Raw genomic sequence first — 23,702 nt, 5'->3', positions numbered from 1 at the left:
TCTGACATCAAGAGAATTGCATGGGCCATGAGCCCCTGTGAGCATTTTTCCTATTGAAGTCTTCTAAGACCTCAGATAATTTTTTCTTTGTAGGTTCTTGTGTTAAAGCTGCTGAACTGCAAAGGGCAAACACTCCAGAATATACAGAAGACCAATGGAAGGAGAATATAACCACATGCATATTCAGGGGTTTAGCTTCAATTACTTGCTTACCAGAGCAGCTAGTTCTGACCAATAGCCAATAGCCAATAATAGGTAGATATTTGTGAAGACCAAGAGTAAGACAAGGTTCCACTCTTCAATTGCTAATATTTTAGCTCCAGTAACCATAAAAAACCTAGGTTTAAATTTTGTTCTATCATGTATTAGCTGTGACACCTTGGGACAATTTACTTATCTGCTTCTTTATATGTAGAACAGACATACTAATAGTATGCACCTCATTGGGGTTGTTGTGAGGATTTAAGGTGACATAGCACAAAAAGTACTTCATAGTTATACAAGCCTATAGAAAATAAGTAGTAGCTATCATTTTTAATGGAATTTTGGTTGGTGATAGCTAACCATTTTTATAATTTTCTATATATGATCAAGAATATGTAAGGAGAGAGAAAGAGGACTAATTTATTTTTCATGGGAGAGTTCAGGTAAACATTTTTTGAGGAGCTCGATTTGAGGAGCAGTCATGAAGAATGAGCAGACTTTCAATAAAGAGTTAATAGAAAGGTGCTTCGGGATAAAGGGATGAATTTAGTATCCAGCAAAATGGCTCTAAAACTTTATAGAAAATATGGCCTCAATTCATTAGAAAGAATGAAGCTAGAATTGGTTGATTACCACCAAGAGCTAAAGCCACGGGGATAAGTAGGAGTGCTGAGGAAAAACACCCACAGAATTGGTAGATTAAAGGAAAAAGAGGAGTTGTGGAAGCCAGAGAAACAAGTTCTAGGAGGAAAGCTGATGTATAGAAGATGAACATTTTCAAACAGATGTCAAAATGGACTCTAACTCTAGGGGAGGCTAAAGAAAGCAAGATTTATCTTGAGGAGCAAATTAGAACAACGTGCAGTACTTCCTCTCATCTTTGCTATCTGTGTAAATCTTAGATAGGATTCTGTAGCTTGATAATCACGATTCCATGTATGTAAAATAAAAATCAGAGTATTTACCTTATTAAGACTGTTGTGAGTTTAGAATGGACTAATGGATATAAAGCACTTAGGAAATTGTCTGGATAATGGCACACACATATATACACCTGGAAAAACATAAATTTGTCAATGCAAATTTAATACCAGTGAAAAATAATAGAAGAAACATCAAATTACTTCCCATCACTCAAAGGAACTCCAGATATTGTGCAACAGTTCAAGTTGTATTTCTGAACAAATAATAACATCAATGTCAGACCAATTTAATTTTCTTTCTTTGAAGAATATTAATCTATGTAGGTATGAGAAAAGTAAAAGATTGAACACAGACATACTAATTGAGCTTCTATCTCCATGACATTTCTATTAAAAGCCTGCAAAAAAATATTTAGTCTAGCTTGTCCTCAGAAGACTGTTTCATAGAAAGTTATTAAGTGTTCCATGAAGCAAGTAAGTTTTGGAAACACTGGAAAAAATAGGTTATTTGAGAGTAGTACCTCACAAATATTTTTTTTTAAATGTTATGGATAACTGAGATCAGCAAGTTACACAGAATTTTCTTGAATAATTTGGACATGAAATTCTTTTAAGGGTCATAGTTTCAAATGTAAATGTGTAGTTGTTATACTATATTTTTTTGGAGTTAAGGCATCTAATATGTGTATTTTAATATGTGTATGTATGTAAATGCCACCTGTGAGTCCAAATGAGTTGAAAGTATGTTACCTAATATTTTTATTCATGAGCTAGACAATGGTAATCAAATCGTGATGCTGTGCAATGTCGGACAGGCTTGCTATTGCTTTGAAGACAGAAATGAAATTCAGAAAGCATTTAGAGTAGAATTTCATCAAAAAAGACACAGAAGAGCAACAGGGAGAAGAAGTAAGAAGTGTTTTCTACATACATAAACTTTGTAGGAAAGTAAAATATTGCCATATTCAATGTCTTAAGAGCTCAAGAAAACTCAGTCTTGAGTAAATGCATGATGAGTAAAAATACTATCACAAACATTATTACTTTACTTCTGCCAATTTGGTATAGAGAAAATGTTAGGGAACAGGGGTGTGTCCTGCTAACTGAGGTAGATGCGCTTCAGAGTGCTAGTGTTCAACAGCCTTCTTTCTTGGCTAAACCTGTTCCATACAAAAGTTGGCTTAAGTTGCTTTAGAGTGAAGTGCTTCTCAAGTCAAATGACGCCTAAGAAAGTTCTAGCGGATGGTGTTTCTCTGAGTGATATGTTGAGTGGCTTTGGAGGGAAATTGTTAATTGCCTGTTTTAACGAAGACAAGCTTGTTCTCGTCCCACCCTTTGGAGTAAGATGAAGGAATCCTGAAAAGAAACTGATTCTCTTATTCAAAAAATATCCTGGCTGAGGTTCTGCTAGAGCCGGGGGTTGTCCTGTGTGAGTGTCATTTCTAGGATACCGAGGGATGGATTCTGAAGAATCAGTGATTGCGGTGCTTCCTGTTTGACCTGTTAGGTTTGTGTTTTCATTCTAAAGTATGACACATCCTCAGTGTCCCTATTGCGTAGCTGATAGCACACCAGTAAGTCATGTGAATGTGTAGATAGGATGTGTGTACATGGGTATGTAATAAAAGTTCAGTATGAACTGAGAATGATCAGAGTATTAGAAGTCCAGTAATGAATTAGAAGACTCCCAAGGCAGGTAAGCAGATAAAAGGCATGAAAATATCACATGAAAAATGGAGTTGTTGATGATTAGACTGGAGAATAAATTAAATAAGGGTCAATGAAGCTCTTTCTTTATATAAAAAGAAAAATAAAAACTAGGTAGCACTCAAGTTTGCTCTTAAAAATCACTTTTATAACAAAACTATCCAACAATGGACAAACTGCCTTATGGGAAATATTCTAAAAGTGAGTTATTTTTGAATACTTATTTTGTGACAGGTGTTATGCTAAATAAACATATGACATGCATTAGCTTATTCAATCCCCTCAAAATGCCTATGAATTGAGGACTATTATTATCTGCACATTACAGATGGAAAACCATGTTGGCAAAGTTAGCTTGGTCTATACCAAGATCACTCTGCTAGTGCAGGGAGGGACTTGGGTTTTGTTCCAGAACTTATGCACCAATACTAAATTGTTAACTTCAACTGTTGATTATTTTGAAGTATAGTCTCATGTGTCAGAGACTTAGGTGAATTTTTTTTTCTATTGCAAGACTGGACCATGTCAGATAATTTCTACACTATTTCATTAAATTTATGCAATACTGAGGTTCAAATTATTGAATTGAACCCTTATGGTCATTGGATACATTATGTTCTAATTTTAACACAGATTTGGAAAACTCCAAAAACCCAGGGAAGTTTAATGTGATCTAAGGAATAGATAGACAATTAAACCTACAGGCAAAGCCAAAAGACATTGCATTATGTTGTTCAGGAATGAATGATTTGGTGATCATCAATATGCAGAGGGCTAAACGAGCATCTGTTACTTCCACGGAGTGTGTAGAGATCGGTCTCAGTAAGAAAGCTTGGTTGAAACAAGGTCTTCTCAATGAAAATGCCTCGAAATAGTGATTTTGAAGCATAAGCTATGTGTATTGGAAGAACAGGCCCCATTAAAATAGAAACCAATGCCTTCCACATTGGCTCTCTGATGGCCTTGGAATTGGACCTGTGTCACAGAGGAGCAAGAGTATTAGCACATGTTTGTGAACTCTCAGTTCTCTCATGCTGTCCCACTAAAGTGGCAGCAGGCACTGAAATGAAATCCAAGCCATTTTCATTGTGAGAAAGCTTTAAACTAAATTTGACAACTGTGATGATAGGGGTAATTAGGTAGCCAGCCACAGGATATCGCAACAAATAACTTTGTAGAATGCCTCCTGAATTCGAGAGTCCTTGGCTCTCTGCAACTGAAGAAGGTCTGAGAAAGTCTCCATTAATAAATTCGCCTTAGAAATTGACGTTTCTGTTCAACAGAGCTTTAATGAATTAATTTTAGAAGAGAGAAGTCGTTTTTTTGTTTTTTTTTTTTGTTTTGTTTTTGTTTTTTTCTGTAACACAGAAAGAGCTGAATACCCTTACAAAGAGACTTAAAAAAAAAAAAACCTTTGGAACAATTTTTTTCTGCGCATAGAAACGTTATTATAATTTCATGCCCCCATACTTTGTGGCTTGTTACTTGGTCCATTACTCTTATGTTCAACTTGATAAGGTCCTGGATCCTGTGATATTACTTTTTAGGTTTAGTTTCTCACAGCTGCTGCTTTGAAAGGCCTGATAACATTCTTAGCTTTGCGAAGAGCCAGTGGCTTTTCAAGTTCTCATTCTCCTGTGTTCACTGTTGTGTTACTTCTGTTACTCCTCCAGGAAAGGTCTTTTCTGTCCCCTTTTCTGCTTTTTAGAGAAGGATAAGGTTGGGCTTTTATAGGTGGCTAATTGATTTACTAATGGAATTGGGCACCATATCTAGAAACAATCTCTTGTGCTTTAGATTGTGTCAGAATCTCCTTTCCTGCGAACGCTCAGGAATTTCAGTGGAGCATACATCTGTGTAGCAATGGGTATTTCTTTCAAAAATAGCAAATGGCTATATTCTTTCACAGAGAAACAAAAATCTTTTTTCTTAATGTGATATCCACCAACTGTTTCACTATAGACATCTTTTGCTCCCAGAATCCATGATGGGCTTGTCTCAATGGCTGGAATTTAAAAACATCCATTCATTTCACTTGAAATGGGAAAACCTCTTTAAGAGGTCTTTTCCTTGGAGAAGAAAATATATTTTAGACTAGATAGTTCTAGTGCTATTCAGTATGGTAAGTGAATTAAAAATATTCAAAGCATTCCTGGAAGTTGTTTATGGATAAGTTAATTTTCAAGTTAGGCTTGAAAATTCTCAAGGCCTGTGTTATTTCGTTAGGAAATTAATTTGTGAAAGAAATAAGATCATCCACCTGTTTCACCCAGTTAGAGAAAATTGCTGCTATGATTTCAAGAATCATTTTGTCGATCCACTTAATGTGGATGCTAGAATTTGAGATGATGACAGTGTTAAAACATGCTGACAAGTGGGAAAATCAGACCACAACTTTAGGTGTACTTTTAAGAGTTAGATAATTGGTAAGAGGAGTAGAGTCACAATTGCCAGTGAAATTGAGAGGAACTATCAGCTCGTGATGCACAGAAGACAGTGTTACCAAGCAGAGCTACTCACAGGTATTTGCAGTGCCTTTGGGGATGGGGAGATATGAGCCTGGACTCCAAGGTCGGCCCTGATAATTCTTCTTGCATTTCCCACAGTCTGGGCCTGTTGTGTTGTGCTCACATTCACATGTCAGTTTGCTGTTGTCATATACACACACAGTGGCATGGAGATTACACTTGCACCTAGGCAGAGGAGAGACAGAGAAGTCATTGTCAGTCACATTGGTCTGTTGGTGGCCACTGAAGCTTTACTGATCTATCTCTTGGGGGTGGTGGTTCTCCAATCAACTTTACAGTGCTTTGGTCCTACACAGAGGCATCTGTGAAACTGCAGATTGGTAGGTCTAGAGACTCCTTTCCACAAATGCCATAGGGTGGGGCCTGTCACTCCTCACACTTAAGGAAACCCAATATCAAGGGGGTTCAGAAGCTCTGCTAGACAACTATGCTCCAAAATCCAGGGTTTCCCTACAGGGATAAAAAATATTGCCACCAGTAAGAGGCTTACTTGTGAGCTTATCTAGCCTCCTATGACCATTTCGTCTGGTTTTGAAGAACAATGTTAACTTTCTTTTTGGCTTTAAATCATTAGGATAATTCTACGCATTTACAAAAGGGAGGTAGCCTTTAAAACCATGTGCTGTTCAGGGTTGTAGAACCCAGACATTATTATCAGATATGGGCTGTAAATCACATTTATTTTAAATCAGGAAGATTTTCTCCAGCAAGAACCCTTTGCCCTGGGTGAGGGGAGTTTCCCATTCATAGATAACATGGTATTCATAGATGTTTCCAAGAAACAGGCCACATGACTCTGACAAAAGATGCTTAGAAAAGAGGAAAACCCACGTATGGCAGAGGGGTTGAAGTCATTAGCAAAGGGAAAGCCTTTGGTGGCTGTGGATAAAGCTGCGATGATCTATGAGGGGCAACAACGGAATATGCAATTTCCACAAAAAACACATTTCTGTATCTGAAATCTCCAACTGTAAAACTGCAAAGGCCAGCTTGATGTTTGTTGCAGAAGCAGGTTCTAACTTGTTCCTCACTAGGAATTGGCCACATCCTCTGGCACGGTGAAATCTGAGTTCATACAATGGCCATGATCACAAGTTAGAGTACGTAGAGAGAAAGGGTTCATGCCAAAGGCAACCCTGAACACCTAGGGCAGGGACAAAGCACTGAGAGTCATCAAAATCACAACTGGAAACGTTCTCTGAGTATGTACATGTGTGTGAAAATAGACCTGAGCTTCAGTCGCAAATATAGACTCAAGCTTCTTAGGACAAAATAGACTATGTGCAGGTGGCATGAAGCAGATAGGAGCGTGGGGTTGTGACAGCAGTGGATGTTGGTTTCTATGACTGTATAAGGGAAATTTCTGTTTGTTCATCAGTGGTCTGGATCTCATGAAAAAGAAAAGGAATGGCTAAAACTAGTACTGAGAGCTTTCATACTGTCTTGTAACTAAAGAGTGTATTCCCTACTGCAATGGCCACACACTCAAACTTTTTTGGAAGATCCTATCTCAGCCTCATTAAGGATCTACTGCAATCTGTAGTTCTTTGAGCTGCCTCTGTGTACCTAGGAACTGTGGTAACTGAAAGGCTACCATTGAAACAATAGCTGGTAAACTAGACACACAATTATCACCTTTGAAAATTAACACTTGCATACTACTTTTAAAAAGTAAGGAAAAAATAATTCAATTAAGTAGAGCTTAATTATAAGCTAGGTCCTACAACACCCTCCTCTATTCAGGCAGTTATTTGTACCCACTACTTATTAAAGGAACATTCTCTTCCAACATTAGCACCTTTATTTATAAGTGTGTTTATATATAAAGAGGATGTTTGAAACCTAAGTGATAGAAACACCAGCTTATACTGATTTAACACCCTATCTGGTGTTAAAAATTCTAAATGAGGATGTGAACAGTGTGACCTCAAAGAATATGCTGGGTGTATGTGTGAAGACAAAGAAAGCAAGTAGTAATTGTAAATTGGATTATATATCTTGTAACTCTTAGTACCTTCATATTTGTAGTCATTCTTCGAGTTACAAGCAGTTTCTATTTTAAAGACATTACATTAGCTGAGAAAATAATTTTTGACTAACAAAAGCAGGAGAGAAGAGAATGGATGAATCTTTAGTCTTATTCTTCTCAGATTTCTCCCAATCAATGGCTCATTCTCACCTGCTCCAAAGCTTATTAATCATTGAAGCTTCCACTCAATTCGTAGCCCTTGTCTGCAATCTGATTCGCCCATGGTACATGCTCTGAGCTTATTCTCGTGATTCTAGATGTGGCAGAGGCTTGAAGTCTTTACCAAAGGGGCAGCCTTTGTGTGTGCTTGGTTTGGCTGTTGTTATAAGGTTTTACTCATTGAGCAATTCTCTGACTTTCAAGAGAGGAAACAGCTACCTTGTACCTAGTCTTTTTACTCCAACTACTTTCTTAACTCTCTCGTTGAGTTGTTGAGTGTACCGTCTTCATTTTCTCATCTTCCATTCACTCTTTGTGATTGTCAGCAACTGCTTTTTTAGAGGAAATGTGTTTATTATCTCTTTATGTGAAATGTTAAAAAGATAGCCTTTATCTGCTGGTTTACTCCCTAAATTTCTGCAACTGTAGAGCATGTCAGAGCAAAGCTGGGAACCTGGAATTCAATCTGTGTCGCCTCGGTGGGTGACAAGAACCCAAGTGTTTGAGTTAGCAATTCCCAAGGTACACATTAACAGGAATTTGGAATTGGATGTAGGGCTGAGCTGAATACTAGGCCCTGTAAGTATGAATATGAGTGTCCCAAGTGGAAATCACTGACTACACCCTGATTATTGCTTCTCTTTCCAGAATCATCCATGATATCCTTGCTTAAAATGCAATGTGTACTTTTCCTTGCCTTATTGGACCCTTTTGGACATTGGTTCCGTAGACCACTCCCTTTGCCCTGAAACACTCTCCACTGAATACGCAAGTTTATTTTCAAAAACTTCTTCTACTTGCTTTCTCTCTGTGTTATTCTTTGAATTCTGCCCCCAGAGCAGACCCCACACTACCCCAGGCACTCTTATCTGAGTTGTCCCATCAGTTTCCCTTTCTTGTCTGTCCTTTGAATTGTCCACCTTTTAAAGTAAATTTAAATGGCCTATTCTTTATTAAAGAAATACCTATAAAATAAGCCCAAAAGACTTAAAAACATTTCATTAGTTTCAGATACTCTCTGTTAGCCACATGGGGCCAAAAAACCTCCATGCTTCCATTACTCCAAATGAGGTATATCTCTCCAAGTAATTGATAAGTCATGGATCGTATCCCTTCATAGGTATCTCTCCTGCATTTCAGATTTATTCAGATCCCAGATGCATCAAACTGATTGTGTTCCAAACTGAATTCTTTGGATCCCTGTTCCAACCCATCTCTTCTATATTTTCAGTCAATTGTGTTATCTTCCATGTTATTGGCCAAGAGTGACTTCTATGTCTTCCTTTCCTACCACATCTAACCTGTCATTACTTAGTTTCTCACCACGTTCTGGGATTCATCTTGTTTGACTGTATCTCAAATCCATGCAGTTCTAGCAATGATCATTTTCTCAGTAGAGATCACCATCGTATTTGATACGATTCATTATGGCAGCTTGTATGCAGAAATGAATGCTCCAGTTATGAATTTTTGTAGTTCAATCTCAGCACAATATTCAAATCAATCTTCTACACCAATATATTTGAGCCACTCCTGACTAAGAAACATTGCAAGATTTCCTATCATTCTTTTTTTCAAAGATCTATTTTTTTTTATTGCAAAGTCAGATATACAGAGAGGAGGAGAGACAGAGAGGAAGATCTTCTGTCTGATGATTTACTCCCCAAGTGGCCACAATGGCCGGTACTGTGCCAGCCTGAAGCAGGGAGCCAGGAGCTCTTCCATGTCTCCCACATGGTTACAGGGTCCCAAGACTTTAGGCCATCCTCGACTGCTTTCCCAGGCCACAAGCAGGGAGCTGGATGGGAAGTGGAGCTTCCGGGATTAGAACCGGCACCCATATAGGATCCCGGGGCGTTCAAGAAGAGGACTTCAGCCTGTAAGCCACCGTGCTGGGCCCAATTTCCTATCATTCTTAAGATACAGTTCAATTCTGTAACATGGTTTGCAATTTACCTCGTATCCATTCTACATTCATCTGTACCACTGCAACATGTACACTTAGTTCTTTGAATTTTGCTTCAGGTAATCTTATAAACTCTTTTTTATGACTACAATATTCGATTTTCCTATTCCTATTTTTTTATTTGAATAATTCTTCCCTTCAGATGATAACTAGGGTTAGTTCCTGGCTCCTACCTGGCATTCAAAAGAAAATCTACTGATCAATTATTTGAGTGTTTCCCTGGCCCACAAGAATACTATTCCTATGTGTTCCTAAATCTAGACCAGCTGGTTGCATAATACGTTCACTAGCTCTGCTATAGCCATAAGCTGCATTATTTGATTCTGTTACTCTTCCTGGAGCAAAAGTTTTTTTTTTTTTTTTAAATCAGCAGTTATATCTGCCCTTCTTATTGCTAACATGTGTAAAGCTGCTTGGAATATAATAAGTACTCCAAAGATATCTGATGATTGAACCAGTGAATGTGATAAAGAAACACCCTGAAAACAGAAGCATCATCTGCATACTCTCATGAAATCAAGCACCATGATGCATAAGAAAATTGCCATATGCCCTTATCATCGGTTTTATCATTAGCTTTATATTGAATGAAGAGTTCTCTATAAAATCAATGAAACCCTGTAAATCTCATTTAATTTAACTTCCAGGGAATTGACCAGATAACTGAAACCTTACATAAGAACTACAGTAAACCAATGCCTAAAAAAAAAAAAAAAACAGGAAAAGAACACAAGGAAGAGAAAAAAGGAAAGGAAAAGAAAAGAAATCCATTTGTGTTGCCTAATTATTCTGGGGGGTACACCTGTTAGTGTTAATGACTTGTGTAAGAATAATCATCTATTTCACTTGAACTTTAGAGTAATATTGCTTGGGCTTTGGTTAAATTCATAACTTAATCACCAGTAAATGTGGTGACTTATCTCAGCATTGGGACTGTGTTTCCTGAGTAATTGTGATAATTGTGTGCTGAGACTAAGCATTGAAAGTTGACTCTGAGGCACCACAGCATTGTGTTTGGAAATGGTCCCCTTTCTTTTTCCATAGCTCAGTTTATTCTCATCACTCTCATTCTAACCAGATACTAAAATCCTATATTTAGAGTCTCTGCCAGAGCAGCTCTTCTTCCAACAGGAAAAAAATGAATTTCACAATGCTAGTAGATTGCTCTCAATTCCTGATGTTGTGACCTCCAACCTTGTGATGGGTGGAGGGCAGACTTCTGTGACATCCACTTGTCTCTGATAGATTCATTATCCATTTCCATGGCCATGTAGCTACCACATCTACTGTCACATTAGGAGGGGGAGGGACTGTGCAAGTGGAGACCTGACAGGCTTCAGTAGCAGGGAAATATGTGTTTTGTTCTTTAGTGCTAAGCCAATTCACTGAATCTGTTTATATACACAGAACTCACTCCAAGACACTGTTGATAGAACTAATGGACTTTCATGCTCCTTGAAGGTTCATTTTGTGTGCAAGGGACAAACAGGAGACCTTGTCACATAAGGGCATCACTAAGACAGACTTAGAAGAAAAAAAAAATGAGTTGTCTTCTTGTGTTGAAAACTAATGAACACCGGTGTGTTCTCCCTTTCATACAGGTCTGCACTTCCTGTATTTTAGTGACCAGCTGTCATGAGTCAATTTAATCTTGCTTATAAAAAGGCTGCAACATTTAGTTCTATGCCACCTGCCAGTAGGTATGAAAAACCCATACAGTCTGTCTGATTTTTCTTTATAACTTAATATATCTATTATGGGAAGAACGTTATCTGCCAGAATTTCCTGCAAGTTAGTTTCCTACAGTCTATTACTAATGTTTAAAATAGAGGTACTAAGACAGAAATTTAGAAACTTGCTCTTTGAAAAGTTGAAGAGAAAGGGAGGTCAGACTTGCTGCTTAGCAGGTCAGGGTTTTGGCTTCTTTTGCACCAAGGGAGGAGTTGCCACAGAGTAAATGAAATTTAAGATGTAAGGCTCTTCCATGGTGCTGAGGAGAACCCTAACAATGTGTTCAATGATCACATGCTTTTGTATATTTTGTACAAAAAAGATACTGTTTGTTATTTATTTGTTTATATTAATAAACCTATTAAAACTTAAAACTGCTCCAGCACTTAGTTGGTTCTGCATTGGTAAGGATGCCTGATGTCTTTGCACCAACCCTTCAGAGACACAGCCTCTACTACTGAAGGCAAGGAAGAAAGGCCAGCAATAGTTAACAATGGGGCCCGGCGGCATGGCCTAGCGGCTAAAGTCCTCGCCTTGAACGCCCCGGGATCCTATATGGATGCCGGTTCTAATCCCAGCAGCTCCACTTCCCATCCAGCTCCCTGCTTGTGGCCTGGGAAAGCAGTCGAGGATGGCCCAATGCATTGGGACACTGCACCCGCATGGGAGACCTGGAAGAGGTTCCTGGTTCCTGGCTTCGGATCGGCACAGCACCGGCCATTGTGGTCACTTGGGGAGTGAATCATTGGATGGAAGATCTTCCTCTCTGTCTCTCCTCCTCTCTGTATATCTGGCTTTGTGATAAAATAAATAAATCTTAAAAAAAAATAGTTACCAATGACAACTGTAAAAATCATTTTACGTGTATCATTTCACCTCACTCTCATCTACACTCTGAGGGAGAATGATTACCTACTTTTTAGAATGTAGGTTGTGTAACAGAGCACTAAGTATTACATTTGATGCATTGACTGTTAAGAATATTAATATATTTTTATATAATTAAGAATTATATAATTAATATAATATAAATATATTAAGAAAGTCAAATGCTTGCTCAAAGAAAGCTACTGTTGGTAAGTGATAAGTAAGAGTCAGTGCTAGTGGGGGGTGCCCCAGCCAGGCCAAACGCAATGCTGGGGATTCAGGCCAGGGTTGCTGCCACCGGGTGGTGACCGAGTCCTAGGCTTTCTCCAGGCCTGAGAGATCTCTTCCCTCAGGGTAAGTTCACCATGAGGGAAACTTGGAAACTAGATTAAGGCGTTGGCTTCGCCCTGCTGCTATCATCTTGCGGCAGGAAGAGTTTGGGCAGTGTTCGGCCATGGGGTTGGGGCAAAAGGAGCCCCCTGCATTGTGGGTGCTGTGGGGGTTCCCCAGCCAGACCAGACCCAATGCTCATGACTCAGACCAAAGTCATGCCGCCAGGCAGTGACTGAGTCCTAGGCTTTGAGCTACCAACTCACCAAGTGGTGCCAGGCTCTGCCTGTTGGCTGCCCAGCAGTGAGCTCTGAGGTTTTTAGGATAGATAATTGCTGCTTTGGGACATTCAAGGATAAGACCAGTGTGAGTGTAGGTGAGGGATGAATTCTGCGTGATTCCCAGCAATGGGGTCATGAAACTTGCTGGCAATTGTGGGACTGAGATCTGGTGGTTTGGAGGGGAGAGTCCATAAGATCTGTTTGATTCACCAGCCCACATGGGAATCCTGAGATGGGCTGTTAGCGTACAGCATCACTGGCTGCCACACCAGTCCACATGAAAGCTATGGTTGAGGACTGTCTGGCCAGGCTAGGTAACAGTACCTGATTGAGTGCTGGAACAGGGGATGGGTCACACTTGGCAGGGTTAAGACACTAAACAGCACGTGAGATAACCAGGTTTGGGGGTAGATTCTGTGGGGTATGTGTGGGTTGAACCCTGTGGAGATACAAGTCCCACTGGTTAGCTTGCAAGCTGGGGTGGTGATGGGCTGAGCTAGGTGTGACCATGGAACCTGCCATCATTTATGGGTAAAGGAACTGACAACAGTGTGGGCAGTTCAAGGCAGAAGCACCCGAATGTGCATCCTAAAATAGGATATGGGGTGGGAAGAGCTGCAACTGGAAGGGGTGGACCAGGCAGGGTTGAGCAAACCTCAACTCACAAGGAAGAATAGAAATCAGGCTGGAGCACAGGTCATGCCGAACTAGGCTCTTACACCGACTGGTCTGCATGAGCCAGGGATATGAGGCCACATCATTGAAGGCAAAGGCTGAGACAGGTGAGGGGCTGAGCCAACTGGGTCGGAGCAACCACTAGCATGAGTGCAATCTATGGCTGGGAAAATACTCGGTTGGGGAGCTGTGAAAGTACACCCTTGCTGGGTTGGGGATCCCCCTGGTGAGTGCTGGGGCTGGACTGGGGACTACATTCTGGTCTGGATATGGCTGCAATCTCCCTTGGCACAAGAGTGAACTGGGGCTGGGTACACCTAACTGCCAGCACCCTCTGGTGCTCTGGAGAACCTGGGTAGATGTAGGACAGACTAGGCTAGGTTTCTGTCCCTACTGAGCTATATATAAGCTGTGTCTGGGTATGGATGAGCCTTGGCTGGGCTGAAACATCCAACAGTAAGAACTGGAATGGTTTGAAGGCCAGCAAGGAAAGACCACTGCTCCTACCAGGACAGGAGGTGAACTAAGTAGGGCTGGCTCATGGACCTACCAGTATGTGCAAGATCTAGGGAGAGTTTCTGTTGGAGGAGCTTGGTAAACTCCTCTGTTGGGACAGAGTCCTTGCAGGTGAACTCAAGAACCGCAATAGGGGGCAGCCCAGACCAGACCAGAGAAAGATACCCACCAGCATACATTTGGCATAGGTCGTGGGCAGACCAGAGTGAACCAGTTCACATCACCTGCTGGTGAATCTGAGCAACAGAACAGAGTGTGGTCAGGACAGATTCGGTCGCAACACAAACCAGTGCACATTAGAGAATGCCAAGTGGAGGTGAGACATACCAGATATGGCTGCAGTGCCCAAACAACACACGTAAGAACCAGGGAGGGAGAGGGGAAATGTGGGCTCCCCTGCTGGACAGCCACTCCCACTGGAGAGCATGAGTTGGGATGGGAGCAGACCAGACCAGGCAGGGCTACAACACTTGGGGGCCTCGTGCAAGCTAGATCAGGGAAAAGCCAGGATGGGCTGACTGTTCCAACTGGTACAAGCAAAAATTAGAGTGTGAGGGTTGTTTGGGCTTTACTGCAGCATCAGCTGGCAGAAACTGGCACTGGGGGTTAATTCTGTCAAGTTAAACTCCAGAACCACCTGGAGCGTTCATAATCAGGGAGTTGGAGTGGCCTAATATGGAAATAGTGGGCACCTCCCTCTTGGGTTACCACTCCCACTGGAGAGCATGAAAATCAGGACAGGGGCAGGGGTGGCTAGACAGAAAGGTACCCGCCAGTATGTGTGTGGGCTGGATAGTAGCATTGGTTGGGTTGAACTAGTTTTCAGTGCCCACTGACATATACGAGAGCTAGGTGGGATGTGGGACAGACTGAACAGGTCATCGGTACACAGTGACAAGCTTGGGAACCAGGGTGGGGTGCAGAACTGAAGGGCGTTACGGGAGTCGCCCCGACTAAGCTGCAGCTCCCACTGGTTTGTGTGAGGGCTGAATATAAAGTGAGCAAAATTGGGCTGGATTGCAACACCCATCAATTCGCATGGAAGACAGGGCTGGAAACAGAACTGACCTAGCAATTGCAATGACCAGCATGGGCATAAGCTGATTTGGCAACGGACTGTGCCGGACCCTGTACTGGCAAGCGCACACAAAAATCTGGTCTTGGGTCATGTTAGACAAAGTTTCTTTGGAGATCCCTCCAACTGAACTGCTGATCTCAGAACCCCAACCATGAAGAGACTACGTCAGCCAGTGAATTCTGAAGAGATGCCATCATGCTTGGAACGGCAAGATTGGCATCAATTCCAAACTATTGAACTATCAAAACTGCTTGAGCAGGACCCTCGGAGCATGCCCCGCATTGGGTACCTGGGATGAGTGGGAGGCTGGGTGGGGCTTTTCCCTTTGTTTCTCCCCTGACCCCAGATACAGGGGGAAATTATGATATTAGTGTGGAAACAATGGTATTACCCACTTTCTTGTAGCCCTTGACCCTTTGTACCCTAATCGCTATGTAAGATTATCAAAAAAAAAAAAAAAAAAAAAGAAGAAAAAAGAAAGAAAAAAGAGTCAGTGCTAAAGGGTGAGCTCTTTCTAACACATCTGTAGCCAAAACAAAGCTAATGGATTCATGTAAGAATTACACTCACGTATCTAGCATTGATATTATTACTTGAGCAGGAGTTGTTACTCAAGTGAAGTCTATGGACCTGCAGCTACAGTATCAAATGAGAGCTTGTGAGAAACCTCAGGTCTTTATACTGGCTCATAATCTGTAATTCAAGTAAATGCTTGCGCAACTTCTCTGTAGAGCAAGGTAAGAAAGGCACCAGGCTGTCAGAGTTAGTTGGACACCAAGTGTAAACTATGAGAGCAAGGCTAATGCAAACTTCCCTTCCATCAGTGACTTTGGAGATTTCTGGTTCAAACTGAGCTAGCATTAAGGGTCTAGCTGCACTCACAGAATAACTTGACCACTTTGTTTATAAATTCCGTTAGATCTACAGATTAATATATTTCCAGAGGAATTAACCAATTATATTAACAAATTATTTGGTTCATACTTTTTAGTCAAAATGGCGTTTGCCTCTAGAATATATAAGATCTGACAACTCAAGAATAAAATGATAAATAACCTAATTACAAAATGAGCTATTTTTCTAAAGAACATAATGAAGCTATCCCAAAAAGTTCATGGAACTCTCTGCAACTCTTTCAAATAAATAAAATACATCTTTTTCAAAATAATTTTTAAAAATTATTTTTGTAATTTTTCATGATACAATTTTGTAGGTACAGGGATCCCTCCCCATTCTCTTCCATTTTTCTTTGTTTTCCCTTCCTATTTTCTCCCATGTTATTATAGTAGTATAGTCCTTTAGTAACAGTTACAGGTTTAAGGGTCTGTCATTTAAGAGCATCATGGCATTGCAGGCATACACAAAGGTAGAAACTCCCCTATGATACTGTTGAGGTACATTTAAATTTTCACTGGGAGCTCTCCTTTTACTCAGGAGTAGAGATCCCTACTGCAATGTATCTTTGCTACCTGCTATTCTAGTCTCCATTATACAGTTCATCTATGAGAATGTATGTATATCCCTGTTAAAAAATAAAATTGAAACAAAAACTGAAGTTCTGATGCATTGCTACAGGCATGCTCCATGTATGGCCTTGAGAATGTTGTACTCAGCAATGGCAAGCAGATCCAAATGACAGTGTAATATATGACTTCTTTTATACTAAATATTTTAAATGGGCAATTAACATAGATACAAAAAGCATGTTAGTGGTTGTCAGAAGTTGGGGAAAGGAGGGAATAGGAGCATTCTTTAATTTTCAGTGTTGTAATGATTTATTTATTTGAAAAGCAAAGTGATAGAGAGAGAGTGAGAGAGAGAGAGAGAGAAGCTAGGAGGAGTCTGGAACTCTATTTTGTCTCACATGTGGGTGGCAGGAACTTAAGTACTTGGGTCATCTTCTGCTATCTTACAGAGCACGTTATCAGAAGCTACATTGCAAGTGGAGTAGCAGACTCAAACAAGTACTGTGACACAGAATATCGCATCCTAAAGGGCAGCTTAATCTGTCCTACCACAGGCCAGTTTCAGAGGCTGTTTTTAGAGTGATGAAAATGTTCTAAAATTATATACTCTTGATGGCTGGTTAACTTTTTGAGTTTACTAAGAACTAATGAATTCCATATTTGGAAAAATTAAAAAAATTAATTTCAACCAAAAAGGTATTTATCCAAAGCAGAATAATAAACAGTAGATAAGAATTTTGTTTTGGAGTCATATAGTCCTGCTTCAGAAGCAAACTTAGGAAAGCCCTTTAATCTGAAATTACTTCCTCTGTAAAACTTGAGTAATAAAATCACTATAGTGCCGACTGTTGGCATAAATTATATGACACCATGATTCTATCTAGTAATTGAAGTATTCTTCCCTTCCCCCTTCAATCAATACAATTATGAATGAATAGTCAAAATAAATATTACAATTCCCAGCACTTCTTTTGCCCATGTGACTCTGTCCTATCCAATGGAGTGGTTAAATGAAAATGTATTTGTCCTAAGCTAACCTCTGTATTTGAATGATAAGTTTGACAAAACAAAACAAAAAGAAAAACAAAACCAGTTTCTGTACTTGGTGAATCATACCATAGATTTATGCGTTAACAAATTTTAAACTAAACCTAGGAGTTATACCCTTGTGATCAAGCACCTGGGTTTCACTCAATCATACCAGCAGTTGAACTTCCATCCAACCAGAGGCTGAAAACTGATAAAACAAGAGCATACCAGTATGAGGCAAATGCCAACTTCAGCCAGCAGGTTGTTTCTGTATGTTACTTCCTATTCTTTGACTATAAATATGACGAGTATATGCTAACTTCTTGCTACTTTAACTAAAATACCTGAAGGAGGCTACTAAGGAAGGAAGAAGGTTTATTTAAGTTTGCAGCTTGTAGGTCACAGTGCAAAAGCAGGTGGCCCATTAGGCTGACGTCTGGTAAGGATGGTGAATGGTAGACCCATGCAGAGGAAACATCACAGAGAGAACCAGGAGGCTGAGATGATGGGAAGCGCTCATCTGATAGAAGCGAACCGCTCCCAAAAATGTCAAGTTCTCAAAGACTTAAAAACCTCTGATGAGACACATCTCCCAGATGCCAAAATTAGATCACCTCTGCATCCATAATCTATTGATCATTAACACTATTCCATTAACCTTAACATAAGATTTTGGGGTTTATATGTCTGCATGCATTTAGGAAGCCAAATCCTGTTCAAACCATAGGATTTCACTCCTAGTTGCACAAAGTATATGCCCTATGCATACTCACCATACAGCCATTCCACACCCACCCCAAAATCCACCAAAACCAAAGCGTTATTGAGACTCAAGGCAAATTCTCTTAACTGTGAATTGCTGTACAATTAAAAACCAAGTACAAAGACACAATAAAAGGACAGCAACGGGGTAGACATTTCCATTCTAAAAATGGAGACAATGAAATAAAAAAGGTTAATCAGGTCAAAGCAAGTCCAAACCAAGCAGGGCAAACACTAAATCCTAGAAGCTCATGTGCAGCATCCTGGTAACCCCGTGATGGGAGCTGGACTCCCAAAGGCTTACAAAGCCGGATCCTTTAGCTTTTGTGCTCCTGCTTCAGTTGTCACAGGCTGAAATCTCATCTCTGCAGCTCCAGTAGGATTACAGTGTTGGGGGCTCTCTGCAGCAGCTCTGACCTCAAATATCTGCTTGGTATTGGCCTATCAGGGGTGATCTACAGTGGCTGTGTCACTGTGATCAACCTCTGAACCACTAGCTTTTTTCAAACATTCTTTGAAATGTAAGTGGAGGCCCCCATGCCTCGATGCTCTGTTGGACTCCGCTTATGTGTTTATTCTCTGTGGCTGCATGTTGATGTCTAAGGTCTTCCTAGGTTTGCCAGACATGCTACCTACAAGTCTAATGATTTGTATCTCTACCATTCTGGCATTCTGGCTGCATCTTTGCTCCCACAGTTTCACTAAGCATCCCTTCATACAGGGGTTCCAACGCTGTAGCATAGCTCTCTCTCACTTTCCAGGCTCTTCTCTGTAATCCTGATAAAAGCCACAATGACTCCTTAACTCTTACGTTCTGCACATCTACAAAACCAGCATCATGTGGATGACCCCAAAGTGGGCTGCCAACAACAGCCTCGTCTGGGTCCACCTGGATCCTGGATTAATAGCCTTGAATCACTTTAATAGCAAGCCAGAGTCTGGAGCTAGACCAGCAGAAGATCCTGGGGCTTTCTCCTGGAAGGGTTCTTCCCTAAATCTGTGAGGTGAAATTTCACTTCTAAACCCTTGATTGGCCCAAATGAGAAGGAACAGTCCTGAATATCTCTGAAATGTCTTCAGGATCTGTTTCCCATTGCTTTGTCCATTAGCACACATGGCTCTCTTTTGTATCCACTCTGTCGTTAGCAAGTGATTTCTCTATCTCATGTTCCTATATCGAACGACATTTTTTTCTTCTTCCTTTCTCTGGCCAGTTTGTGAATTTTCCAAAGCTTCCTGCTCCTAATTCTTATTGTAAAACTAACAGATGCTGCTAACACCTCTGCTGAAATCTAAATGCTACTTAAAGAGGCTATTTAAGAAGGAAAGTTTATTTTGGCTTAGCATTTTGATATTCACAGTCCAGGCATGAGTAGTCTCATGAGTCTGGGGTCTGATGAAGATGGTGGATGGCATAATACATGCAAAGAAAGGATCACACAGTTAGCTGAAAGGAGAGACACAGAGAGCTGGAAGGAGAGAGAGAGAGAGAGAGGGAGAGAGAGAGAGAGAGAGAGAGAGAGAGAGACAGAGCGCGCTAGCCTGCTGGGCTTTGTAACCAATACTCTCAAGAGAACTCCCTTTCCAGGGGTAGCCCATAATGACCTAAAGAATTCTCCCCAGGCTTGTCTCCCAACTGCCATAATTAGACCAAGCCTCCATCTTACACTATCAACCTATAATATTAATTCATTAACAATTATCATAATACTTTGGAGTTTAAATGTGAGCATAAGCTTTTTGGAACTGAATTCTCTTCAAACTATCATAACGTGCAAGTGGTGGGATGCAGCATTCTGAACTACCTTCAGTATGGAATGCTGCCTGCTTTTAGAACGTTTGTTATTTTATTTCATTATTATTTTTTGCATGATATCTTCCTGTTTCCCCAAAATTATCACAATAATGACAAGATATTAGTAAAAAAGAGTGTGTGAAACTTTTGTGTCTCAATGAGCTGGTGACCTGGACTTTCTTCCATTTCTCATTTACTTTATGAAAGATGAACACAGGAAGGATATACATTGGAACGTAATGTACATGGACTGAGGAAGAGACCTGGATGTGGACAGTGAGCCTTGGACTTGCTTCTATTGCAATTCAATGAAGGTGGATCAAAGTGGGTGTGTGGAGTGGAGGTCTCCACTGAGCCTTAGTCTGCCCTGGAATCTGATGGTAGCTATCATTGGCACATAAAAACATTCCTAGTATACGTATTTTCAAAACTACAATGGGTACAGTTCAATGTGGAATAGATGCTTATAACTAGTTTTTTTAAAGTCAATACACTCTAAGGGACCAACAGAGAGTCGGGACAGCTTGCCTCTTGTCTATTTCCTGTGTTACAGGAACACACACATGTAAGAAAAGGCATTAGGATCCTAAGAAGCTTCTCTGCAAATTTAGATGGTAAATTTCCATAAAGTTCTTGATCTTTTATCTCCTAAATATATTGAGACCCACCTGATTGATGAAGCTTTCCTCTCTTTAGCTCTGTCATTGGGAGAATCCCTTTTACAAACTGATACAGTCTTTGCCTCATCACCCCAGATAAATAGATTACTGCATAATCTTCTCTGGTAGCATATGGTAAAACAGAGATTTTGATCAGTTCTTCAGTGAACATGGTGATTCTATGTTCTTTTAATAAATATATATGAGCCAATTTGATTGCTTTTAAGCTAGATGGAACAAAGACTAGAAAGCCTTGCACATTTAGGAATGAATGATTTAGTTATCCCAGCATTAAAAAGAAAACCCACTAAAAGGCCCACTGAAAGCTTACTTGAGACCCTAAGCTTGCCTTTAGTGAGATATCAGATCATGTGATTCACTAAACTGCTTGTTCCTTTAGATAATATTAAAAGTAGTCCTTGTCCATTTCCAATCTCACTAGGGTGGCAAGGGCACAATGATTATCAAATAAAAATAGGAGTCTATAAACTTAAGATAATGCACTGTCCTTGTGAGGTTGGCTCAGGGACATGATGATACTCTAACTGTTTACAAAACTCATGAGGCATCTGTTTGGATAACAGGCACTGAAGGGTGAAAGATCTGTAAAGATAATGCCAGCAATGCAGAATCCTATCCTATTAAATTAAAACCGAGCTGATCCAAGCCCAATGATTGACCTCAGTGACTTAGTATAATATGGTAAACTTTTGTTTACTTATATTTTTTGTTTGTTTTGTTTACAGTGACTCAGTATGGCATGGTAAACTTTTGTAACCTAAGTTTTTTGAGAAATATAGAGGTCTTCAGTTCCAGAAATAAAACAGAATTCAAGTCACCAGATTTCAGAGGAGAAAGAGGTTAAGTATTGTGTTAAAATCTTGGACTTTAGGAGAAGAGGGACTAATTTCAAGTCTCAGCTCTACCAGGGACATGTCTGTGCTCCCAAACAGTGTCTCTGTTTCCTCACCTGCAACCTGAGACTACTGTCTATATAATAGCCACTATCTGGTCAAAAATCTATAATACTGGATTTGTATGACGATTAAATGGAATTTTCAAGTTAACAATTTCAATTTAATGTGTTCAAATTATTTGCAATTATATCATCCATTGTGTGGTATGGTGACAAACTGCTATATCAGATTTCCCTTCTTTCTTTTTTTCTGTTTGTGGAATTACACAGGTAAAACATTTGTTTCATCCAGGTTTTTTTGTAAATTTTATAAACTTCATCCAGTTTAATGTAAATTATGCCATGATAATATCTTATATAGTTCCTTGGATTAAGCAGCATAATTTTCCATTTTTCCATAGGGAAAATTGAGATAAAACTAGAAAAAGAATAAACCTCATATTCTCTTTGATTTTGAAAAAAATCACAAAATTCAGTCTGGTTATAGCTGGAAGCTTGAGAGCCACCTGACACAATGGCATTATTTTATCAGGTTAGATCATCAGGTAGATTCTTGGTATCTCTTAAATATGCATGACTGTCCACTTAAAAATGATCTTATTTCTACAAATACTTCCATTATAGTCTGATTAAAACTGAGCAAGGTTGATTAAATAGCTTCATGAGTAAGAATTTCCAGAAACCAAACATGTATAAAAGAAAACTATTTGACTGTAGCAACCTTATTCTACACTTTCAGTTTTCGCTTCAGAATGTGATAGGAAATCAAATTAGATTTCCATGGGTAGTATGGAAAATTTGAGGAGATAGCTTCTAATTCTCTCTATTCAGAGAAATAAAATAATATCCAATAGAAAAGAGTATGCTTAGCAAAGCCATTGTTTTATTTTTCCTTATTTGGTGTCCTACTTTAGTTAAACTGGTGTTGGAACGGTTGAAGTTTTATAGGAAACAAGATAAAAACACACAAAAATTTGAGGCAGAGATGAAAAGCTCCACATCTAACAAAAGGAGCATGATCTAATTGGTCATGATCAATGTTCCAAATTATGCCATTAAGATTAGAAATGAAGACTTGGGCCTGGCGTGATGGCTCAGTGGCTAAATCCCCACTGCGCATGCACCGGAATCCCATATGGGCACTGGTTTGTGTTCCAGCTGTTTCATTTCCCATCCAGCTCCCTACTTGTCATCTGGTAGAGCAGTGAAGAATGGTCTAAAGCCTTGGGACCCTTCACCCACATGGGAGACATGGTAGAGGCTCCTGGCTTCGAATCAGCTCTGGCCATTGTGGCCGCTTAGGGAGTGAGGTAATGGATGGAAAATCTTTTTCTTTGTATCTCCTTCTCTCTGTAAATCTGCCTTTCCAATAAAAATATTAAATAGAAAAAAGGAAAAAAATGAAGATTCAAAGCAAAGATACAAAGAACCCTTAAAATAGAAATGAGCAATGAGTTCTGAAGTGATCCAAGAGAGAGGATCTGACCAAGGGAAAAATAACCAGATGGTGCCTATGGGATTTACTGATGCTTTCTTAAATACTGATCAGTGATACAGCCTTTGTATTTCCATGGTTGGATATTTAGAGGTAAAGCATGCACCACATTGTTAAAACACTTTAATAAAAAAAGAAGTTAAAAATATATTTTAAAATATTTATTTATTTACTTGAAAGGCAGAGTGATATAGAGAGGGAGACATATCCAGAGAGATCTTCCATCTGCTGATTCACTCCCTAAAAAGCCACAGTGGCCAGCTCAACCTGGTTGAGGCCAGAGGCCTTGAGCTCCATCTGATTGTCCCACATGGGTGGTAGTGACCCAAGTACTTGGGCCATCTCCAACTGCCTTCCCAGGGGCATCAGTAGGGAGTGGATAGGAAGTGTAGCAGTTGGGACTTGAACTGGTACTCTAATATGGGAGGCCAGCATTGTAGGCAGCAGTTTAGCCCATGGCACCACAATGCCAGCCCAAGCAATGAAAAATAATTTAATATGAATTCACTTTATAACTTATGGTCCAGTAATTTGTGATCAAGGAATCAAGTTCAATCACTAGCTAGCTCATTCACTTTTGATGGGC

The 23,702-nt window shown here is 39.9% G+C and overlaps 1 protein-coding gene across 1 annotated transcript in view; it reads right to left on the bottom strand.

Annotated features, from left to right (window-relative positions):
* NTNG1 (netrin G1) overlaps positions 1–23,702 on the bottom strand; it is a 360,887-nt gene that overhangs the window by 72,079 nt on the left and 265,106 nt on the right. Inside the window, exon 4 of the mRNA XM_004581993.2 lies at positions 5,355–5,527. Within this exon, the coding sequence (XP_004582050.2) occupies positions 5,355–5,527 (173 nt within the window). The remainder of the gene's footprint in view (positions 1–5,354; positions 5,528–23,702) is intronic.

Source organism: Ochotona princeps, chromosome 2 (genome assembly GCF_030435755.1).
Source record: "Ochotona princeps isolate mOchPri1 chromosome 2, mOchPri1.hap1, whole genome shotgun sequence".
In the NCBI taxonomy this organism is placed as follows: Eukaryota; Metazoa; Chordata; class Mammalia; order Lagomorpha; family Ochotonidae; genus Ochotona; species Ochotona princeps.
Note: the sequence above shows the minus strand (reverse complement) of the source record. Positions and strands in the feature narration are given on the sequence as shown.